The sequence below is a fragment of the Furipterus horrens genome, unplaced genomic scaffold (assembly GCF_987537825.1).
Source record: "Furipterus horrens unplaced genomic scaffold, mFurHor1.1.pri manual_scaffold_8, whole genome shotgun sequence".
Lineage (NCBI taxonomy): Eukaryota > Metazoa > Chordata > Mammalia > Chiroptera > Furipteridae > Furipterus > Furipterus horrens.
Genome location: NW_028327178.1, coordinates 20,174,253 through 20,198,893, shown reverse-complemented (window position 1 = coordinate 20,198,893; position 24,641 = coordinate 20,174,253). Strand labels below are relative to the sequence as shown.

General features: G+C 43.9%; 1 protein-coding gene across 1 annotated transcript in view; it reads left to right on the top strand.

The window, feature by feature from the left end:
• SLC14A2 (solute carrier family 14 member 2) overlaps window positions 1-24,641 on the top strand; it is a 50,556-nt gene that overhangs the window by 9,580 nt on the left and 16,335 nt on the right. The window contains exons 5-9 of the mRNA XM_090285105.1: window positions 1,551-1,743; window positions 5,786-5,933; window positions 6,960-7,094; window positions 8,801-8,850; window positions 9,385-9,559. Coding sequence (XP_090141231.1) covers window positions 1,551-1,743; window positions 5,786-5,933; window positions 6,960-7,094; window positions 8,801-8,850; window positions 9,385-9,559 — 701 coding nt within the window. The remainder of the gene's footprint in view (window positions 1-1,550; window positions 1,744-5,785; window positions 5,934-6,959; window positions 7,095-8,800; window positions 8,851-9,384; window positions 9,560-24,641) is intronic.

The window sequence follows — 24,641 nt, the reverse complement described above, 5'->3', positions numbered from 1 at the left end:
GGAAGGCAGAAGCATACAGAAGGTGTGGGACTAAAGGTATTACCCAGAAAGAGAAGATTTAAAAAGAGAGAGTCATAGGATCCCCTAATATTTAGAAATCGGCAGGACCACTGACTGAGAATTGAGAAGGAGAAACTGGAGGAAAACAGAGGATGTGTAGTGGCAAACCAAACAGAAGGTGTTTCAATCCAGTCAGAGGGTCCAACGGTCCAATGAAGGAGACAGGGAATGACCATGGATTTCGCAAGACAGATGTCATTAGTGAATTGGACAAGAATCATCTCCACAGCCTGGGGAGAACTCTGATTAGAGTGGGGTTTAGGAACGAATGGAGTAAGAATATCGAGGGTCGCAAAGATAGACAATACTCTTGAGGAGTATTGCTGTGAATGGAAGTAGAAAAATGGGGTGATAACTGAGCAGACATCAGATTAAATGGGGAGGATTTGTAAAGGTACAAGATACTAGAGTATGTTTGTATATTTATGAGAATGATTCGGAGAAAAAGGAGAGAGAGGAGAGAACAGATCGGATCCCAAAGTCCAGCAGAAAAGAATTTGCCTGGTAAAGGAGCAGGAACATTTCCATTATATGAAAAGGGCAGAGAAGAAAGTATATGGACACAAGGCAGTTGAAGGGTGGATCTTATGGGTGGGGAAATGCATGTCACATCTTGTCACTTCTATTTTCTTAATGAAGTAAAACAGGATTGGCTGAATTTCAAGGGGAACAGATGTGAAGATTCGAGGACAAAGGAGGAAATGTGAAATACTTGCCTCAGCAATTGGAGAGTTAATTTGCTGGGGAGGTATAGCAGGGTATTCAGACAGTTGTAAATGCCCATTTATAATTGACAGTCATTAATTAAAAGTAGACCAATCAACCAGATCATGTGATTTCATGTTTTGTCCTGAGCTCACCGAGTGTGGAAGAAGTAGGGTGTTAGGTGTCTAAGGTGCCCGGGCCCTTCACAGGAAACTCGGGGTAAGGAAGATTAATTACCTAACGCTGCTCACTCAGCCTTGCACCTAGCTCTCCCTTTCTCCAAAATCTATGTTCTTCCCAAGTAAGAGACCAAGAAGAGAAAGAACACAAACAACTCAAGGTTTCATGTTCACATGGTAGTTCCCAGAGCAGCTCAAAGCACTTGAATTGAACCCAATCCTGTGTGTCACTTATGTGTCATAGCCACCTTCTCTGAGAAGACCAGATTCCTAAAACATTATCACATCCCAGCAGAGTAGCCATTGCACATCCTGATGATCCAAAGGTAATATATGATATTTTGTTCTGCTTTCTTGTTTTACAAGAAATACTTAAATTATTTTATAAAGCTTTCAAGACAAATTATATTACTTTTATATTTTGTTTCTCAGAGGTACAGCCTTAAATTGAACACCCCATTCCCAATCACATATCAATGGGTCAAGGCCCCCAGGAATGACTGTGCCAAGAGGAGAGGACAGAAAATGGCACAGTGGCCAGCGCAGATAAGATTGTGTAGACTAAGAATGATCAAAGGATGAATCCTTTGTTTCTTCCATCTTCAGCCCAGTTCTTTCTAGTGCCTTGAATTCCATCTTCAGCAAGTGGGACCTCCCAGTCTTTACACTGCCTTTCAACATCGCGGTGACCCTGTACCTGGCAGCCACAGGCCACTATAATCTCTTCTTCCCCACGACACTGATAGAGCCCGTGTCTGCTGTGCCCAACATCAACTGGACAAAGATGGAAGTGCCCTTGGTAAGTTACCCAGTGGCAGGTGAGTCAGGCCCCCTGCTTCCACCACAGACCTTCTCACTAACAGGTTTATGCATTAACCAGCCTCTCAGCCTCTCGAGATGCCTCTTCCTCAGATGGTATGCCGGGTGGGGAAGAGGACAGGAAAGGGCCACTGCCACCTTCACATGCTCTTTCAACAAGCCTTTCTTGAAGACCTACTCTGTGCCAGGCACTTTGTCAGGCACTGGAATACATGAGGACAGCACCATCCCTGCCTTAAGGAATGAAGCCTACACTCTTCACAGAAAAACATAATAAATGGGAGTCCATATGTATTCAGCTGGCAGTACAGAATGGTGGGGTTGAGGGGGAAATACTATATAAAATGGATAGTTGGGTGAAAGGGCAAGACACTAAAAACATGTTTAAAATTAGGATTTAAAAAATATTATCAATAGAACTGGAGGGTGAATTGTCATGTGCTTTCCATATCAATGTTTCTTAAGCAGGAGTGGTTTCGCCCTCCTGGGGACAGTAGGCAATGTCTGCAGACATTTGTTCATTGTCAAGACTGGGGATGTGGGGTGTTACTAGCATCTAGTGTATAGAGGCCAGGGTTGCTGCTAAACATCCTACCATGCAGAGGGCAACCCCCTCCCCATAACAAAAAATTATCCAGTCCCAAATGTCAATAATGCCAAATCTGAAAAAGGTGTTTTGTATCCTACATCACAAATGTACATATTCATTTATTCTACTGACCTCTAGACATCATATAGGAAGAAATATAATAGAAATCTAACATAAGATAATATATAGAGAATTGTAACATTTTGGCACTGTTAGCAAACCTCGAGATAGCTAACAGCTAACACTAAGGCAAGCTTAATATGTATTAAATGCTGTTCTTAGCCTTCAACTTAATAATTCATTTCACCCTCATAAAATCCCCAGACTAGAAGTACCGTCTTCATCCTCATTTTATAGATGAGAAAGCACAAAGAGGGTTACTTGCCCAAGGTCAAAGTGCAGCTAGTGCCTGAGCTTCAAACCCAGGCAGCCTGATGCAGAACTCAAGCTTTGAACCACAACCCCCTTAGTGCATGGCAGGCTCTGCATGCTCAGCTGGGAGCACCACAATGAGGAGAACCCCTCTGCTTCTCAACACAGCACCTCATTACTACATAACTTTCACTGTTGGAGGGTTCTTCGCATGCCTCAGAGATCACCCTTAATTTTTCATGTATTAATTCTAGCTCTCCTTTTTAGAGTAATTTAGAATATTGTTTCCATGGCTACCTTTTGACTATTTGAAAACATGACTTATGTCCTCAACTGTTGTTTGTGTGACCTGATTTCTGAGCCCTTGTCCCCCAGCCTAACCTGTTGGCTAGATGTGCTTGAACCTCAGCGTGCCCCAGCTGCTGGGTGTTCAGCTTCGGGCCACCGCTCTGGGGCAGGTTGGATGGTGATGGTCCTCCAGAGACAGGCAGACTATAAATTTAACCCTGTCAGAAAAGAAAAGCCACCCCTCTGCCCCTAGGGGCAGACACTGTGGCCAACCATTTTTCAAGTTTTTGTCTTTATAAAGTTTTGTCTAGGTCTGGGGCTACAGTAGGACCAGAGGCAGAGTTAGGGCCTAAACCCAAAGAAAGAGAAAACAGAAGCCTGGATTTAAGGAAAAACCCACTCTCTACAATGGAAAATGGCTGGGGTAGTGGCAAGGACAAAGCTAACTTTAATAGAATCGTCAATGACCAGCCATCTGGCAATCAGGCACACCGCCTTTGGGGCACAGACTTGCTGTCCCTGAGCTCTAGCCATGAGGCATCATCCAAGTGACAGCTGCAGTGACATGTGCCATTGCCAGAGAGAAAGCCGTCCCCCCATCCTGTACTGTGTGGCTGTGCAGTCCAGTTCTGAGCGGACCAGAGTGGAAAGGCCACGGGGAAGAGATTCCTCTTGTTCATCTTCAAACTAAGCATTTAGAAAATGGTAAGACCAAAATCCATGTACCCTGAACCCCAGGCTCACTCTCTGACCTCCCCACACACCACCTCTCTGACAACAGGCTCCTTCTCTTCCACACCATCCAGGTCTGAGTTTGGGAGAATCGATGCCATTTTCCTCTTTCTCTTTAAAACAATGAAGGGAGTAACTTCTGTTTTGTTGAACAGGCATGTTGTTGTTACACAGGGATTATTTAGAGAATGAGCAGGCTGGTGCTTGGTAAAATTCCACCACACACCTGACTGCGCCTCACACCAGGGTGTCCGCTGTGGCCTGGAGAGCAGTGTGGAGGGAGGGCAGGCCGCTCCAGCGCCACAGTTCACCAGGCTAAAGTATGAGTCCCCCTGGAGGAAGCTTCATTCTAAATCCAGGCTCCACTCCAAGGCAGCTTGTTCCCTCATTCCTCTCATTCTTGACTGCTTGGGCTTATAACCTGAGCTCCCGGATGGGAAGGTAGGAGCTGTATCCCCCTCAGCATCCTGCATTCCTCAGACTTTGGGAAGCCATGGAATATTTATTTATTGAGTAGATTTCCAGCCTGTTCCCCCCACTTAAGCTGAGTTCCCTGGCCTGGTACAAAGTGTTTTCAGGGTTCTTTGAAATAACACAGGGTCCTACCCTGTCATTCCTTGCAAAAGTCTATAGGGTCTGGACCAAACAGTGTTTGACTATTCAAAGGCCACCTACTCAGAGACAAGAGGGGACAGAACTTAAGAGCTCTCTGAGACTCCTCAAACAAGGAAATCTGACTCACTTCAGAATTCAATCAAGTTGTTAAAAAGGTACAAAATCTCACCACTGGGAGAGAGACAATTAATTTCCAACGTTTACATTAGATTATCAATAACTAATCCACGGGTTCCCAAACTCTGTTGCACATTAGAAACCCTTGAGGCCCCAGTCATGCTCCATATCAGTTAAATCAAAAAGTCTGGGGAGGAGCCAGTTATCAATATGTTGTGAAAGATCTTTAGGTGATTCCAATGTACACAAAGTTTAGAAACCACTGAGCTAAACAATAATAGTTATTAAACACTTAATATGTACTCAGCCATAAGGGGACCTTGTCCTCAAAGAGTGTATGCCCTGGTAGTGGATAAAAGCACTTTAAAGCTGGAAGATCATCTGCTAGGGCAGCCTCCTCATTACAGGGGAGGGCACCAGAGCCCCAGATGAGGAGGTGACATGGCCATGGTCACAGAGGAACTTTGCAGAGCCCATCTGAAAGCTGGAGCCCTCAACCCCCAGGCTAGTACTCTGCCTACCCTGCCAATCTCCCTCCTTTCCTTTTTGCCCTCAAAGAACAGCCAAAATGTGTGTGATGCTGCTTGAGCAGAAAAAGGCCATCTGACATTACTGCCAATTAATCATCTTCAATTCCAACATGACCAAATGGCTCTTGGGTTCAGAGACGGTTGGGCTTCGTGCTGTGCTCCAGATGTTCTTCACATTACCTTTCTTCAATGCTGAGTGCTCTTTGACAGCAGGGAAGTGCCTCCTCAGCCCTCCCAGGGCCTCTTCATCCCCAGGGTAGCACTGAATGTGCAGCAGCCACCAACAGACTAGAGGTCAAGCTCAGAGGCTGTAGCCTGGGCTTGGCCACCAATCTGTTGAATGACCTTGGTCCACTCATCCATCAAAATGGCCTAGAGTATTTCCAATATTCCTGGAATATTTCTAGGATCTCAGAAAGTCTAGAGGAATTTTGTGGTACCCTGAAACCCCCAATGGCAGTCTAGAGAGAAAGTATCTGCTGGTCCCCTCAAAGCAGAAGCCATGTGTCCCTCAGAAGCACTCAGCCCAGCCCCTGTGTTGGGGAGCTCTGCTTGGTTTTGCATGAGGGATGCTCAGATGCCTGGTAGGTGGTGGAGTGAGGAGCTGTTTGTTCCAGCTCGTGCCTCCCATCCTCTCTCACCTGCTGGAGGACACAGCCATACTCCCGTTCCACCCCATTACCCGCCCACCACCCCAGGAATGGCTCAGTCCTGGCCCCAAGGCCTCGTCTGCATTATCAGCCCACACTCCAGTAACCTGGATTCTATTTACTTTGCAGCTGCTACAAGCCATCCCCATCGGGGTCGGCCAGGTGTATTGCTGTGACAATCCCTGGACAGGCGGCGTGTTCCTGGTGGCTCTTTTCATCTGCTCTCCGCTCATCTGCTTGCACGCGGCCATTGGCTCCATCGTGGGGATGCTAGCAGGTAGGGCAGGAACCCTCTATGCAGGGATCATATTCCTAAGATCGTTCTCCCCCACACAACAAATATGCTAGACTTACTATCTTCACTGGAGTTTTTAAACACCATCAGTGGTAGGGACTTACTTTTCCCTTTCTTGACTCTCCAAAGGGAGCAGACTGCAAGAGTGGGACATGTGGAAAGAGGCAAGGGGGATGAAGACTGGTTGGCCTGCAGACTGAGACCCTGGGAGCTGAGGGGTAGGAGAAGGGGGTAGGGAGCAGAAGCTGACCAGGCAGGGCCATAGTGAGCTGACACTTTGAAATTTCATGTGAGCTAAAAGAAAAATAATTTTCAAAAATTGTATTGCCGCTTGACAAATGTGATTTAATATTTCTACATCTATGGGTATGTGTGTACACACATTTATATATGTGTATGTGGACAATAGAATAAGAAATTAGAGTTCAGAGCATTGGGAATAGGAACCTATTGACTTATTCCAATATTTTTCAAAAATCTCTTAGAAGAACTTTAAAAAATAGTTATCTGGAAAAAAATTTCAAACTTAAACAAAAATGAAAGTAGCACAAGAAGCTCCCATAATTCTTTACTCAGATTCACCTATTGTTCACATCACACCTGTTTTGCTGTATCATTTCTCTATCTCCATATATCTATGCATGTACATTCATACTGTTGTCAACCATTTGAAGCAGAACATTTTCAACTGAAATCTTTCTTGCTGAAAATGCAGCTGATCTAGCCAAAGAGAGGACCTGAAGTGCCATGGCCTTAGCCACCCCTCACCCTAAAAGTAGTCTTACACCTGTGTGAAATCTTTGAAAAACAGTTTGTAAACCACTGCCCTCTTCTGGCTGTTGGTTTCCAAAGACCAGATGCTATATGTAGAGGCTCCTTTGATGGGTAAGGGGAGGGATGTGGGGGGAATGGCTGGAATGAGCCCACCCTTAGTCTCAGCACCAGCCACAAGGTAGCCTTTGTGCTATGACCCAGAACCAGCCAGAAACACCACACCTTGTCCCACAGCCCTGACAGTGGCCACGCCTTTTGAGATGATCTACATGGGCCTCTGGAGCTACAACTGCGTCCTCTCCTGCATCGCCATCGGAGGCATGTTCTACGCCCTCACCTGGCAGACCCACCTGCTGGCCCTCGTCTGTGGTGGGTATATGGGAAAGCTGACAACCAAGTCACTCTGCTATTTCTCCCTCCCCTCCCCCACCTTTAGTGATCACTAATCGGAACTGAGCAGCAGTGATAGAAGGACTAGTGGCTTGAGTCTTTCACAGCTGGGGAAGTTGAGGTTCCTCCTCTGTCAGCAGGAGTTACACTCACTATTACTGCTGTTGTAGTCACACAGCGTTGGAACGTTGACGAGGAAATCGCACATGCATTTCCTCGTGCGCTAGCATCAGCGCTCCCGCTCTCAATAGCTCTTCATTCACCAATAATTTGTAGGGTACCAATAGGAGCCGGGCCCTAGGTGAGTCATGGCAGACACAGTGGCAACCACATCCTCATGAAGGCATGGTCTAGCAGAAGAGCAGTCATTGCACAATTATTACAGTTGTGATGTCTAAAAAGATAGTTGGAAAGATCTACTGAGATGGTGTACCTGGGAGCACTGAGCTCTAAGGAAAATAAAACATAGCTCTATGGAAGCTTGAATTTCATAGAGTCAAGAGAGAATGCTGTGTCCAAAGAGAAATTGGCCACAATCTGCACCCAGCACCATACTCTGTATAATATAACCATAAGACTCGCTTAATCCTCCCAAGCTCACTGCCAAGCATAGATTGTCAACCATCTTACAGAGGAAGAAATGAGACTCAAAGGAGTTAACAAACCTAGGACACAACTATTACTGAAACAAGAGTCAAACCCCAGTCCCATCCTCCCACCAGCCTTTCTGCCCTGGTTCGCCTGCATTCTCTGAAAAGAGCGGATTTTAATAAACAAAACTAGAGGTAGGTAAAGGGCAGAATAGCATCCAGAAGAGCTTTTCTTTTGTTTTCTCCCACTTCAGTGTGGAAAAGCTAAGTGACTTCCATGTCCCTTGTATACCCCTCAGCAGCCAGCACAAGGGTAGACATGAAGAAAGTGGGCTCAGTAAATATTTGTTAAGTCAAAAGTGCCAGATATTTTGAGGTTCAGATTGTAACTACCTTTAGTCTTCAGAGAAGTGACAGCTTCCTGTGGCTGGAACCATCTGGGAAGGCTTCAGAGGGAGCCTGAGGTTTATCTCCACACTTTCAGGGTGGGATTTGTATAGGCAAAGAGAGAGAACGGATGTTCTTGACAGAGAAGCAGGAAGCAAAGGAGCAGGAGCAGAGGAGCTTGTCCAGATGCACCAGGGGTGTGGCAGAGCTCCCCACCTGTCCTGGATGTCCTTATCCCGTGGTTAAACCCAGATGCCTGGCTCATAGGCATGAGCTCAGAGACCCAAAAAGGTCCACCTCTGATGAAACTTGGTGAGGCAGGAGGGCCCTTATCTCGAACTCATGTAGCCTGACCATCACCCCTAGACAGGTAATCATCCAGTCATCCAGCCTGTGCTAGACCATCCCCAAGGTTAGTATGGACAAACAGAAGATGTTTAATGACCCCTGAATCTATGCAAGACCACCAAGGAAGTGAGAGGGGATAGAAGGATATGTAAGCTTTACTCTCTGCCTTCAGAGAATGCACAGTCTGGTGGGAGGTGGGCCACACTTACCTGCAGAGATAATAGTGTCAATCACATGTGCCTAATGTCAAGATGTGGTGTGGACTCTGAGGCTGCTGGAAACAGGCTGAGATCCCTGCTCTTGGGGAGGGTTGAAGGTCAGCCCTGGGAAGCTGACTCAATGATCTTTGTTCCTCCACAGCTCTGTTCTGTGCATACATGGGAGCAGCCCTCTCCAACATAATGGCAGTGGTAAGTTTGAACTCTCCTGAACACTGTGCCCTTCCCTAGCCAGGGCTTCAGGGTGTTTGGAGTCTTCCAAAAGAATCTTGGGTGGGTTATGGTAAATGATACTCTGCACCATGCCTTTGTCAAGGTTTATCCAGGGTTTTTCCAGAGAAGGACTGGCAGCTGGGTCCCTGTGGCCTCTGATATATGGTGTGTGTGTGTGTGTGTGTGTGTGTGTGTGTGTGTGTGTGTGTGTGTGTGTGTGTGTGATACAAACAGCAGTGGGGAACAAGGATGAACAGATAGAAGTACGTGTGTTTGTCTAGATGTTGGAGGTCATCCAATCCTAGGCCAATTTTCAACTCCAGCATTATGATTCTGCTTGTGTCCAAAGATGATGACACCTCAGATTCCTAGGCCAATTCCTCTGTCTTTATGACCCCAGAAACCAATGCTGTTACTAGGGGAGGGTCCCCATCCTCAACCCCTACCACAGCCTTCTCCCCCAGGGTCCCTGGAGCCTAGGAACATTTCAGACCCCAGTGTTTTTGTTTCCAGGTTGGCGTGCCACCGGGCACCTGGGCCTTCTGCCTCTCCACCCTCACCTTTCTGCTCCTAACAACCAACAACCCTGCCATCTACAAGCTGCCCCTCAGCAAAGTCACCTACCCAGAGGCCAACCGCATCTATTACCTGACAGTGAAAAGCAGTAATGAAGAGAAGTCCCCCAGTGGTGACTAGCCAAGTTCCAGGCAGCAATGCTCTTTGCCTGAACTTTGTGTCTGCTCTCTGTGGTCTCAATTCTGGGTTAATCAGCTGCAGCACCCACCTTCTTTACCTCTCCTTGCACCTGTGTAGAACCAACCATACCTAAAACTCTTTCCTGATGCCAGTTTTCTCTCTCTTCCAAATTGCCATAACTATCATGTGACATTAGAGGAAGTTTATAATGAGCTTACTGGAATCAGAAGCAAGGCATGTGTTTCGAGTGTCTTAAAACAAGAACGTTATTTGTATTTAGTCTTTTAGAAAGATGATTGAGAGATAATTTTGTTGGTATGCTTAACTAAATAATAGATGCTTTAAAATTGAACTTGCTGAATGGTTCCTAGGCAGATACAGAGTGAGTGAAAATTCAGGGGACATGTGCACAGAGCTAGTGGCTGATGGACACGTACAGCTTTACATAAAAGAGAAATTTCACACTGATAAATTTTTAAAGTCAAAATAGAGACAACTAGGGCACTGGAAGTTCTAAATAGGAAGTCTTGAATATTTAGTGGTCAGAGTAATGGGCAAGATTACATTCAATAGCAGGAAGGAATAATTAATTAGAATCATATATGTGATTTTATTATGAAGGATAAGCATTTCTCAATGTAGCTCAAACCAGCAACATCGGGCAGAAATTTCATTTTAGGAAGATATCTGAGCTCCTTTGTGAATAGCTAGGAATATTTATTCCAATTTCTTATTTGCTTGTGGCTATTGCAGGCTCTATGAGATGTATGATACTTAAATGATTAACCTTGACTCTAGAAAAACAATCATCCATGAATTTTACAATTTGGCTTCTCAATTAATATAGTCATTAGCTTGCATTCATTCCTTAGTTATATATAGATCCAGAGTTAACAAACTTTTTCTGGATAGAGTCATACAGTAAAAATATTTGGCTCTGGAGGCCATACAGTCCCTTTTGCAAATACTCAATTCTGTTATTGTAGCAAAAAAATAGCCTTAGATGGTATATAAATGAATGAACGTGGCTGTGTTCCAAAAAGACTTGATTAAACAGGCAGCCAGCTAGATTGAGCCTACAAGCAATAGTTTGCCAGTGCCTGATACGGATAATCAACATGATAATGGTTAGGAGTTGATGGGCAGGCAGCAGGCCCAAAGGCTAGCAGCAGGTTCTGTGTACAACAGACATAGCCACGAAGGTGTGAAGAGTCTTAGGAAATGGAGGGGACACAAGAAAATGAGGTTAGTATGACCAGACTCAAGAAGATGTGCCCTGAGGCTCTCGGAGAATTGACAGACCCAGTGATGTTCACTAGCGGTTGCAGTTTTAAACCTTACCTCCTTCCACACAAATGTCTGGGAACCACTTCTAAGGCTCCCCATCCTCTACCTCCTCCCCCTGTTTCCCCCTCTGCCATTGAGCTCACCACCATGGGAGGAAGTAAAAAGCATGACCCTCTGGAAACCCAGGAGTTTCCAGCAAGAAGAGCAGGGAGGCTCAGAGAATCTTGGGGTTGGAAGGAAGTGTGAAGGCCAGGTGATTCCCCCATCCTGTGATGCATGATGCCTTCCAGGCTTCCAGCCAAGGCTCAATTCCCCAAAATGGAAGAGAGACCCCCAAGGTATTCTAACAACAGATAATCAAACCAGAGATAACCCAAAACCATCTCTCCTCTCCATTAAGCCCTCGATAAGCTCCACCCAAGAATTGGATTGGATGGGAATTGCCTTTTATTGGATTTCCAGGAGAGGAAAAACTAGTTGAATATGAAAATTCTTTCATCCTACTTGGGCAACATTATCTCTTTCCCTCCCTTCTCTTCCCACCCCACTTCATAGTTTATCATTTACAAGGTACCAATTGGTCACAGGGATCTGGGTTTGGGGTTTTTTTTCTCCCAAGTTCCCACTTTAACCCCCTTAGGAATGAAAAGTTAACTGTATTACAAGCTGCCAAACTCATCTGAAGACAAATGGATAAAAGCTGAGCTAGTCATAAAAAGGGGGAAAAAAATATGTGCGGCAAGTCTGGAAAAACCACAGGGCCCCAGAAATTCTATAATACATTATGATCAAGATGGCCAGATATTTATGTAGAAATAGAAAAACAAATTACCTACTATTTTGATATAAGAAAGAAATGCCTGGATGAAGCAGTGTTAATCACTGAATTCATTTGCCAAGAGAAGCCAGACAAGAGTGATGACATGTTTTTAAAAAATACTTTTGGCGCTAAGATGCAGAAAATTGATGGTATTTCCCAAATGTGGTTAAACAAGGCCCTGCTGGAGACAGAACAAATCTCATGAAGCCAGACCAGTGGGCAGATGCTGCATCTCTCTGTCCTGGGCATGGATGAGGGTGGGGCAGAAAGGAAAATCCCCACCCTTCTAAGAAGTCTACCCAGTGCACGTCACTTTGTCCACAGGCTATGGACAGATCCCCAGATGTCCTTTGAAGTAGCCCAAATAGTCTCATGGGACAGGAGAGCTCCCTGCAGTGGCCTTGTCGCAACTTCACCAGCACTTCCCCATTTCACTGCCCCCCAACCCCCACAAATGAGTAGAGGCAGGAGCCCTAAATGTACAGGTTCACGCCACCAACATGAGGTTGCATGGGAGCAGGCCACCAGATATTTTCTACTATCACCCAGACTACCAGCAGTAGCTCTTGGTTGTATAAATAATAATTGAACATAAGTATTTGTGGCTGAACATTAATGAGCAGTCATTAAAGAGAGAAAGAATGTAAGTGTGGGACTGGGGAGAAGAGGGCCTTAGAGGAACCCCTGACTTAAACTTCCTTTTTCTATCACAGACACCCTTTTCTACTATCTCCTCCCTAAATCCTCTCATCTCTTCTCCCTCTGGCCTCATCATCTCCCTCTCCCATTTTCATCTTCTCTCCTACTCTAAAAAGTTCTGTCAGCATGGAACAACGTTATTCTGCTGCATTTTTAAATCATTGATCTCAAATCATCTTTCCAATCACTTCTATGATAATTGGCATAGTCAACTTTCCTACTTCTTCTTGGTCAAACCTGAGAGTTTGCTGAAAAATAATCCATTCTCTTTATTTTTGTATTTTTGACACCATAGAATGTTCTCATAACAATTCAATCTCTCCTGTACCTGTGGCTTTGTGTCCTTTGTACTTTCCAATCTGATGTAATATTGTTCTCTTTTCCTTAATCAGGTTTGTGAGAGATTTGTCTATTTTATCAGCTTTTTCAAAGAAGCAGTTTGGAATTAATTTGTCATTTCTACTTGTTGTGGTTTATTTTCTATTTTATTGAGTTTTTCCCCTGTTTTCTCATGGTTCATGTAAATGTTCTTTTTTCCAAATGTTTATAAAATTGATGTAAAGTTTCTCCATTTTAGATCTTTTTTCTTCAATGACAATGACATTTAAGGCTATTAATTTTCCCCTGAGTACACCTTTAGCTGTGTACTATAGGTTTTGGAATAAGATATTCTATTTTTATCAGTTTTTAAATAGTTTGTAATTTTAGTTTTGGTTTCTATTTGATCCAAGGACTATTTAAGAATGTGTTTCTTAATTTCCAGAACTTAGAAAATTTTGATATTTTTAGACTTCCTATATTTAGTTTTATTGGATTATAAGCAGAGGATATGGGCTGTAAAATTTCTATTTTAAAATTATATGAATTTTTCTTTGTAGCCAATTACTTGATTGATTTTGGACATATAAAATGCAATTATTTTATTTGAAAGTAAGACATATTAAATTGATTTATTAACTGCATCATTCAATTTTTTCTATGTGCTTTTTTATTCTTTTTTATTTTTAATTTTTTTTTTTTTTTTTTTTTTTGTCTATGGATCTTAATTCTGAAAGGGGTTTATTAAAATTCAGCTATACAGTGGTACCTCAGTACTCATTGTTAATTCATTCTGGAACTCGTGACATGTGCCAAAACCAATGAGTACTGAACAAGTGACAAGTGATGAAACATTTTCTCTTGTGGGGTAGTGTTCTGACTCATACAATTTCTGGCAAGCACGATGAGTCCCAAGTAAGTGCCGAGTGCTGAAACATTTTTTTCTCATCAAAATGCAATGAGTAAAGGGTTTGATGAGTTCTGAAGCTGACAAGTACTGAGGTATGATTGTAATTATATAGTTTTATTAAACTCTTTCATATTTCCAAGAGCTTTGTCTCATATATTTAGCACCTACATTATTTGATGCCTATTGACTATCATTGATTCTTAATAGATTTTATCTTTTACTCTTACAACTGCCCATTTTTATCCTCATTAGTACTTTTAACCACGTTTCAGCTTATTCAACACTAATGTTGCCTTGCCAACTTTTTTCTGATATTTTCTTAGCCCTTTGTTTTAACCATTATCATTTCCTTTTAACTTTATTATTTCCTTTTAACTGTGTTTCTTAAAAATAACATAGAGAAATGTTTTGTATTTAACCTAATCTTGGTGTTTCTCTAATTTAATAAGATAATTTAACCTCTTCACATTTAGTGTAACAATCAATATGCTTGTTTTATTTCTTCCACTTTATATTTTACTATTTATTTTTATTTTTTATTGTTTATGCTATTACAATTGTCCCCTTTTTTCCCTTTGCCTATTTCCCCTCCCCTCCCTCAGTAAATCCCCATATCATTGTCCTTGACCATGGGTCATGCTTAAATGTTCTTTGGCTAATCCCTTCACCATCTTTCATCCAGTCCCACCCTTTTCCCCTCCAACACCTGTCAGTCTGTTCCCTGTAGCTATGCTTCTGTTTTTATTTTATTTTGCTTATTAGATTCCACATATAATTAAGGTGTTATAGCATTTGTCTTTCACTGACTGACTTATTTTACTTAGCATAATATTCTCCAGGTCTAAGTGCCCATCAGTAGCTGAGCAAATAAAAAAGCCATGGTACAGTTACACAATGGAGTATACACAGCATGGACGAACCTGTAGAATATTACTATTTATTTTTTGTTACTGCTTTTGTTTTTCCTTACTTTTCTCATTTTATTAGGTGAATTACCTTTTTATTTTCTTTCTTTCCTTTGTTGATTTGGAAGGTCTGCTATTTTTTTTCCATTCCATTAGTGGTTACTGCCCCTTTCCCAATGCTCATAATCAAAAGTATATTTCACTATTATTATAGAAGAACAAGATGCCAAATAGTTTATCCAGACAAGATACCCCATTTCTCTACTGCTCATTCCTCACCCTGAAGAATGAAAACCTTTAAGCTACTTTCACTATCCTCCTCCCCAGGGCCTCCATCCCTAACACTCCTACTTCTCCTATATCTCCCACTCCTAGATTTTATTGAGATCATTTATCATTTTTAATTTTTTCTCTTGCATTATTCCCCTTTTTGTTTTACAAGAATTCTTAATTAATCCCTACATCACACATTCCCAGGAATTCTATCATTGTCCATTCAGAGTTTACTATTTAGATTGGGCATGTTCCTTTTATCACTGTTTTCAATACTCATCACCTCCCCTTGTTTTGTGATCTTTGTTCTTATTCATTAGTTACCTGCTGAGGACACTTTCTTGAGTATTTTCTTCAAATAATATATGACAAGATACAGGTGACATGTTCCCTGATGGCATGTCCACAGTTTCTTTCTCCTGGTTAAGTGTCTGACATTTTAGCTGGGGGTGGGGCCCTCAGGCTGTAGCCTCTCCCCTCAGTTGCTTCTAGGTGTTGTGTCTTCATTTTCTGGCTTCCAGGTGTTGCAAATTTTAAAAATCTCATGTCAATCTCATCCTTTCCTTTTTGTAAACAACGTGTTCTTTCTTCCTAGAAAGTGTAAGATTTTCTTCTTATCTCTGGAGTTCAGGAATTTTGTAAGCCTACATGTGTGTCTACCCACGTCAAAACTGCCTTTCAATCTGCAAACTCAAGTCTTTTTTAGCTCGGCGGCTTTTCTTCTAACATTTGTTTGATTATTGCTTTTCATTTCTCTCATTTTTTTTCTATTTCTGAAACGTTTATTTTCTATATGTTAGTTCTCCTTCATCTTTGCTCCGAGGTATTGATCTCCTTCACAATTTTTTACCATTCGTATTTTTGCTCTGCTTCGAGATATTTTTTCCATTTGATCTTCCAGACCACTGATTTAGATCCCAACAGTAACCTGTTTTTTCTTTGATTCAACAGATAAGTTGAAAAATTTAGTTCAAAAATAATGTTTTTCATTTCCCAATATCTTTGGGATGGGAGCCAAAATTGAATCTCCATGTATATTTATATTATTTTTTTGTTGTTGTCTATCTATCTACTCTTGCTCAGTAAATCAGATACAGATTCTGGTAACTTGTGGCCCCAAACTTCTACCTAGTTCCCTTACCCCATGATTAATGGGATTCTGTATTGGTAGTTCAAAGACACTTGCCAGCTTCCATGAGCCAAGCCCATAGAAACTGCCTTGTGGCCTGACCTCTTCCACTCATTCATCCGGAAGACACTGTATGAGAAACTATTAATGTGTTACTCAAGCCCCCACTTGACAACCAACCAGGAAAGAATCAGACTAGTTCCTGCCTCCAAGGAATTCACTTTATGAGGGTTTTTCTGGCCAGGTGAGTACTTGCACCTGAGGTGAAGATGAGGATTGCATCACAAATTGCCTAAACCACATAAGTTAACATCACCAATTTCATTATTTTGAGTGAATTATCTGGTTGGATTGATCTTCTGTTCAGGAAAAGTATCAAGCATTATTTTAAGGGACCCAGGAAATTTCTGTGTCTATCCCTCTCTTGTCTATCATGCCATTACCTGATGCCCAAACATTCCCAGCCATCCCTCAGTTGAAGGCTTTGAACCTGTTAAAATATAAACAATTCTGGAAAGGTAACACAGTAAGCATGATTAGTCATTTACATCTTAGGTTGAAGGAATCATTTCTGAGAATAGGTTGAATGAAAAAGTAGGAGACAATACAAAGAAAAAACTGGGTAGCACCTTTTAAGAGAGCTTTGGCAAGGAAAGGTATGCTGAGATGAGGCCAAGCAGGGTGAATAAGGTCAGGAGCCCCCTTGTCTCATCAGGAATGATAATGAAGGTGCTGTCTTTGGCTTAAAGGAAAGGAGAAATGACTGGAGCCAGGACTGTCTGCAGTATGAGGTAACGCACATGGAAGGGTAAGTCAACTTACTCAAAGTTACTTCAGAACATGAAACAAGACCCACTAGGAGGGAGTGATAAGCAGGCAGACTTTGAACCAGTGGAGAGGGGCTTTTTAACCATGAAAGTTGCCTTAAAAATGGCTGTCCAGTGCAACCATGAGTTCCCTGCTCTAGCAGTGCAGGAGCAGAAATCAGAGGCTTGTGGGCGATGCTTGCTTTGGGTGGGGATAGACAAGCTAACCACTAAAGACTTTCTCTTCCAATTCCAAGTCTGTGATTCTATGGCCTTGAGTTCCTGCAGAGGAATGAGGAGGTTATATCACTGGGATGGCAAAAACTTAAGAACAGCCCTGATTGGTGTGGCTCAGTGGGTTGAGCATCATCCTGCAATAGGTCACCTATTCAATTCCTGGTTGGCACAGGCTTGGATTATGGGTCAGGTCCCCCATTGGGGGGGCATGTGAGAGGCAATTGATCAATGTTTCTGCTGCACATCAATATCTCTCCCTCTCTGCCTCCCTCCCATTCCCTCTCTCTAAAAATAAATTTAAAATCTTTTTTAAAAAGGTAAGAACATAGAGATCAAATATATCCAAAATATGCCATTGTTCCCTCTAAAGCTCTCCCTAGAGCTTAAGCAGTTAGCTATTTGGTCAGTTTACCAAAATGCTCAACATGGTTGTGGTGTGTGGATGCAAGCTGTGGGACCAGAGTCACTCAGTTGTGCCTTGTTCTTCACTTTCTCATCCCTATCACTCTCCTCTCTCAAGATGTTCTTCTTCTGGTCAGCCCTCTAAGATCTGCCCATCACAATACTCAGTCTTCCTGGCCTGTATCTGTGGCCATGTCAAATCCATGTCTTCCTTTAGGAGTCTTTGTTTTCTTGGGTCATGCAGGTTGCAGGGGGCTGGGACAGCTACAATCTAAAACCAGCTAGGGATTGGTAGTTTCAGGGTGGCTATGATTTCTACTCAATAAACTTCAGTCCCATCTGACAACTTTAAAGGCCTTCATTTCTATGTGAGATTATTTTTTGCTTGCCTGCCTTTTCCTGCCTCTTGCCATTTAGAGAAGATAGGCAAATCCACAGGGAAGCTTTCCATCCTTCCAATGTCTCAAGAAGAGAGGTAGGGATTTCACCAGCAAAGTTTTTCCTAAACTCTGTGAATTGATCATTAGGAGCACCCAGTCCCCTCCTACAGCAGCACAGGCTGCTGGAACAGATCAAATAAAGAAATCGGCTCTTTAGAGAACTTTTAGCTCATCTTGCATTTATGCCTCATGAACTCTGGCCTCTTCCTCTGGAAGAATCTGACTTCTCCAAGTTTAGCTCCTAGTGGTCAGTGCAACCTCCTCCCTCTACAACACTGAAAATGTAGAGTTGAGGGGAGCCGTGAGCATTGCCAACTTAGTTCTGAAGCAAATTCAGACGGAGCCTTTAAGGAACTTGGGGAGTTGTTGGTGTCTGAGCTGCAGCCTTCAATAGGACCTGTCAGAGACAAGATTCCATCTTGGTTTTCCGCTTCTAGGAGGGCACTTGATCGGCCCACCCTATGTCTAGTGTTTGTGATTGGTGCTTACTACACTGCTAACTCACTACACCACGGTTCAGTTTGGCTCATGGTATGGCATGTGAACTTCCTGAATGGTTCCTCCGGAATAATCATTTCCTGTCTCTTCAAATTGGTTACATGCTTCTCATGGGTAGCATCCCCCTGTCAATTCTGGTGCAGATGCTTAGGAGGCGGGAGTGAAGGAACCACAGGAATTTCAGGAGTGTCCAGTAGAGGCCAGAGCAAGAAGGCAGACCATGAGCATCCAGGGCTGAGCCAAGAGACCAGCCAGCTGAGGAACAAGAAAAAGTGCCATTAGCAGAGAGCCATGGGCCCTGAACTTGCAAGACCAAGGGAGGGCTCCCTGTGTAGGAAACTGGTCTGCAATCAGTTCCACACCTGTCCCTGGAATGTGGGGCCTGCCAGGTTCCTCTCCCACCCCCACCTTTGTTTGCTTTCCTTCTTTTGAAGGCCCTTCGTGATCAGGACCCCTCTTTGGCAGTTCCAAAACACCTGGCACAGTGCGTAGGGGGGGTTTGACGTCAGTGGGGCATTTGTCTACTCAGGTGTAGCTAATTTCTGCAGTGTGAGGTTCTGTTTCTGAACTTGGGTAGGCCACGTCACACCCTGTCACAGAGTGGGTGGGGAGGCCAGGGGAGGGGAGAAGGGCAAACAAGCTCAAGGTGGCAGTGAGATGATTGACCCACCATACCACAAAGCCAAACAAAACCTGTTTTGATTGGGCCCCCTCCCCAAACTCCAGCCTATCAGACCCCATGGCCTCATGGGACTTGGAAGGGCTGGCTTTCCTCATATATAGAACTCAGAGTCCTTGCTAGAGGCAGGGGTTAGGTCGTGCCCATCTTGCTCCAACAGAGTCCCATGGTGAGTCCCCAGGATCCAGAAGAAGGAAAGGTCTGAAAATTTCTGCAGAGCCAGAAAGACAGCGTCTAGTATCGGGCTGTACAGAAATTTCCATCAAGATGCAGATGGCAATACTATTCCCCAGCCCGTGCTCTGCCTGTGTGGGGAACTGAGAGCATTTATTAAGGTTAGAAGGCAAATTGGCCTCCTGAGGAGACAACATTTAGATGATTGCTTTAAAGGCAAATACTGGAGCAAGAATTCTAATGAGAGGAGTAACTGGATGGTAGTGCCTGAAGGAGGACATAAAAGCCACTGCTAGACAGTCCCTGGATCTGCCCCTTTAAAGGAAACCTGCCTGATCAAACCAGGTCAGGGAACCATGGTAGCCAGAGCCAGGATTCCCTGGGGAGTTTAGGAAGTAATCTTTAGTCAGGAAGGCCAGAGAGAGCGCGGGCAAACTGCAGAAAGAGCTCTTGTCTTTCGTCTCCCCCATCCCCCATGGTACCCTTCCTCAACTAGAAGGTGTGCACCAGGCATAAGGTTAGGAAATGCAAAGGGAATTTACAGAAAGTCAGCCAGAGAATGGGGTAGAGGGCTCAAGGAATTGAAGGGGTTTGGGTTTAGGGAGAAGTCCAACGCCTGGAGTTGAGGACCAGAGGCGCCTCCAATCAGAAAGCAACTTCTTCTCAAATCTCAGTGGCCTAGATTCCTCCAGCCTGTGTACAGGACATCAAAAGGAGCCCAGGTAAGAGGTCCCAGGGGACAGAAATGTTCCAGGTAACCCCTGTAGTCAGCAGGACCATCAGACTTGTCCAAGGAAGAGAAAAGAGAAAGGCCGATCTTTCTCTGTTCCTTTTTGCTGCTGAGCTGTGGAGTCTGGGGAAGGCCAGTCTTGGGAGGGGAAACTTTACTAAGAACTCTAAAGAGAGTTTAGATTCTGAAAGCTTCAAAGTGCAAGAGCTCTTTTTTCATAGTTCAAATCCCTCTCTTTATGCACGAGGAAACCACAGCTTGTCCAGGGAGCTGTCCAGATAACCAAAGAGTCTGGACAAATGCCCAGGTGTCCTCACTCACAGCCCTGAGCTCTTCCTGCTCACCTGGTGATAGAACCAGGTGAGTCCATCAGCCTTTGAATCCCCTTCCCACCATACCTGCCCACTGGATGAGGCTTTGTATTAGTTGTCCTCCTTCCCACAACTCTGTAACTCACAGCTCTGACGTTAGTATGGTTCCCAGGGCAGCACCACTTTAAGTTGAGCTGTGGGATATTAATGAGGTGGATTTGAAAACCTTCCTTCGAGGAGTCATTACCTGCTCCTCCAGCCGAGTGGCCTCTGGTCCAGGCATCTAGGCCTCTCTCCTCAGGTCCTAACCACTCCCACAGACATGCTGATAGAATCAGACCATCTCAGTATCCACAAACATCTTAACATTCCAGGTTAACAGCCTATCTTCTTGGTCCCTGTCTCTTACACAGCCATCTTAGATTACTGTAGACATATTCTGAGTAGCTACAGAGAGTGGATGTTTCTGGAAGACAGATAGCTGTGCCTTAAGGGACAGATTCAAGGGCATTGAAGTTATCTGGTCAGAGAATGGACAACCTTGTAATGTAGTATGTGATCTCCTCCAAAACTGTTACCAAAGGATATGAACCTTAGTGAACTTGCTAAAGAAAGATTATCCTGTAAGGCTTAGAAGTGCCCATGGCCAGGCCTCTGCCTCCTCCACACCTTCCTTTAAGGTTAGAGGGAAAGAAGAAGGGTATTATCAAGTGCCAACTCTGACTAATTGGTACTGATTCTCTGAAGCACTGTGTTAAGAAGGATTCTGAGGCTGTACTGAAATTTATAGGGAGAGTGCTATGATCGGTTAGCTATGTTTATCATAGATAATGGGGAGAAGGAGTGATTGAGAAGAGGATGTGAGGAAAGGGAGTATGGAAATGTTACCACTGGAGAAGAAGCTGGTGTACCATGGCCCAAAACTTTCCTTGGCCTTTCATTGGGTATCACAAACATAATGATACACAGGTGGGCTTTTGTATTTTGTTTTGTTAACTTCTGTTACTCCCTTTGGGGTATGAAATAATTCATAATTTCTTTAAATTAAAAATGTGACAAGTCCATTGATATCATTTGGGAAGGCTCCAGCTGTCTGTAAAACAGCTTCAGTGCAGGGGTAAAGCATCAAAACCAGGAGGCCAAAACCTTGCTCCATAACTGACTAGATATGTGGTCTCAGGAAGCCACTTCTCTCTGGGCCTCAGTTTCCTCCTGTCAAAGCCTAGATTCAAAGGTCATGTGGTCAAGGGTTGATAATTCCAAATAGTTTCATTGGATTGGAAAGGGTTTATTAACTTTTCATGTGCATGGTAACTATCAATAGAAAACTTCAAAAGATGTAGTCTAGAGCATAGGTCCCCAACCTCTGGGCCGTGGATCAGTACTGATCCAGGCCTGTTAGGAACCAGGCCACACAGAAGGGGGTAAGCTTGTGTGTAACACACTTGAATCATGCCGATATCATCCCTCCCCACACCGGTCCGTGGAAAAATTGTCCTCCATGAATCTGGTCCCTGGTGCCAAAAAGGTTGGGGACCACTGGTCTAGAGTCTTCTGCAAATGCCATGGGAATTCAAAGAATGGAATGATCCATATGGCCAAATAAGTCAAGGATGGCATCATGGAGAAAGTAGAACATCAACCGGACCTTAAAGGGTCAATAGAAATTAGGCAAGAAGAGGAAGGAAGCACAGAAGGCCAGCAATAAGGCCAGGGTGTCAAAGCAGGGTGTGTGTCAGGAAGGAGCAGAAAGAGCTGGATAATGAACTTAGCCATATTGTGGAATATCTGGAAAGCCAGGTGGAGGAACCTGAGCATTATACTCTGGGCAATAGGGAGCCATGGATGTTATTGAGTGAGTGACATCATGGTATGGTCTAGTGGTTGAAGCACAGAATGGATTGAAAAGAGAGAGATCAAATTCAGGGAGATTGACAATGTAGACATGCAATTCTGAGGGTGTGGGCTGGGGTGGGAGCAGGAGGAAGAGAGCACACAGTCGTTCTGGAAGAATTTCAGACAGGTGTTACTCCAATGACAGACAGCCTGTTCCAACCATTGCGTTCTTTACCCTCATTTATGAAGTCATCATATGGTATCTTGAGCTTAAATGAGGTACCAACTCACTTACACTTACTAATGTCTTCTCCATGCTATGAGCCAAAGACACCAAAAACAAAGCAAAACCAAACACAATCTAGGCAAGTCCATTGAACAACTGGTGAGCTGTGTGTGGAGGAAGAGAGTTTAAAGCACTTCCTTTGAGGCTGAGGCCTCACTTATCTCAGGATTACAGTGACTCATACGCCACCTTCTTTTAAAAACTGGTCAATTAAAAAGTTGGAACTTCCAAATCACTTATCGCCAAGTGTTACTACGGACCTGATCTCCACCTTTACTCTGTCCATCTCCCTCATAACTCACTTCCCAGTGTAGGTATATTAGGAAGGCTCAGGAAGATTTGTGGGTTTGTCTTGAATCCCCCAAAGGAAAGAGAAATGGATTCTAGAGGACCTTATCAGATCAAAAATAAATTTCTAATAGGAAGGGAGGTTTAAGGGAATAAGTCTTGGGCTGGAAGGTGAGAGACAATAGCTAACAGGACTCCAGTAAGTCCCTCCATTTCTCTAGGCATCAGTGTCCCCATCTGTAAAATGAGATGGCTGGACAGTGTAATCTCAAAAGCCTTTCCAGTTCTAACATTCAAGGCCTCCAAGAGGTTATAGAATGATCTTTGAAAATATCAACTAAACACAACTTCGCAGAAAAAGATACCATCCCATTTACCACCCATAGGCATTAATATCACACACACGCACACACACGCACACACATACACACTAGCCCTGGAAATGACAAGTCATAGTGGTACAAAGCTCAACTTGTGCATAGTGAAACATGCCCAAATTGTGGCCAAAGTGTAACCATGTAGAATTGGATGTTAAAAAAAAAAAGAAGTCAGATAATATACAATGTGTCATTTAAAAAAGTCATGCTGACATAGTAAGGAATGGCCTCCTGATGTGTGGGTGTGTTCGCAGACAATAAGCTAGAGAGACGGGAGACCCCAGGATCTGTGCAGGGATGACAAATGGGTCTTAATGGTAGGTTCCAGATGCTCCATATGTTCAACATTGCAAGTGATACAAGGACAGCATCGATCTACCTCCAGCAGATTGTAAAACCTGTCCAAACCCTGAGAAAGACAGCTTGTGGAAAGTATATAGGAAGGGACCTGTTTGAGTCAAGGTTGACATTCAGTAAGAATAACTAGATCAGTTTTTCCTCTTCTGAAAGATGTCATGTATGGTTTGAGGTTGTTTTGATCCTTTCAAAGAAATTGCAGTCCGCTTCAGAGTTGTATTTGCAGGTGGGGCTCTTGTACTAAATATCTCTCATCCCTGTTATTGGAACGGTCGGCATTTTCTGTACGTTAGAAGTCAGTAGGGGCGTGAGTCCTACGGGACACGACTCTCCAGAAAAAGTGCTTCTAAGCAAATCATTATGGCTCGTAATCATCCTTTCCTTCTCTGAGTCAACAGGAGGAAAGCATCGTTGGACTCTCGCCTATTAAAACATGAGTGGCAGAATTCCTCAAGGGCAGGGACCATGCCCCTGAAATGGTCCTGAACGGCCCCAGTGTGAAGCTACATGCCCTCGGACACCTAAAAGGCTTGTCAGAGTAGCAGAGGGCAGCAGTTCCTACACCAGGCAGGCACGCCAGGGAGTCACTCAGCTGCTAAGGTCTACCCACAGGTTACCGAGGACAGAGCTTCCCAAATCATGTGCCACAGCGCACTCAAAGCAGCTCCTTGACCCTCTAAGCAACCAGGTAGGACCTGGTGTACCCAGAGTCCCTGGGCCCAGCTCTGTGGTCCCAAAACTAGCAATACATTGCTATTACCTTAGCTTTAAGTTTTTTCACAGCCTCAGGAAATGTGTTACTTTATCTCTAACCTACTTTGTGACATCGGTTCCCACCTTTCATTCTCAGCCCTTGGCCAGCCCATCTTGAGGGGCCGCTGCCCTCTTCGGTGGTCTGGTGCCTGGCAGTCCAGTACCACCCACCTGAAACCCAGAACCAGCACCGCATCAGATCATACTCAGTGCCACCTCCCAACTCATCCCAAACAAGGACAGAAAATGAAATGTTTTCAAAGGCAAGAGAGATGCTTTTTGATTTTGTCTTTTGTGGCTAGGACATCCACACTAGGAATTCATAGTAATATGAGCCCTGCCGAGCCAGAGCATGAAAGGTGAGCCAGGCCTTCTGCAGCATCTGTGGAGCAGCGAGGCGGAAGTCAGGAGACGCAGGTGCGGTCCCTGGCTGCGCCATGATTAATGAGGGACTTGGGCAAGTTGATTTCTCTGGATCTAGGAGGTATCATCTTGAAGCTCCATGCAGTTCAGAGTTTATGATGCTCAGATCAAAGTATTGGTCTTCCCAGGGTGTCTG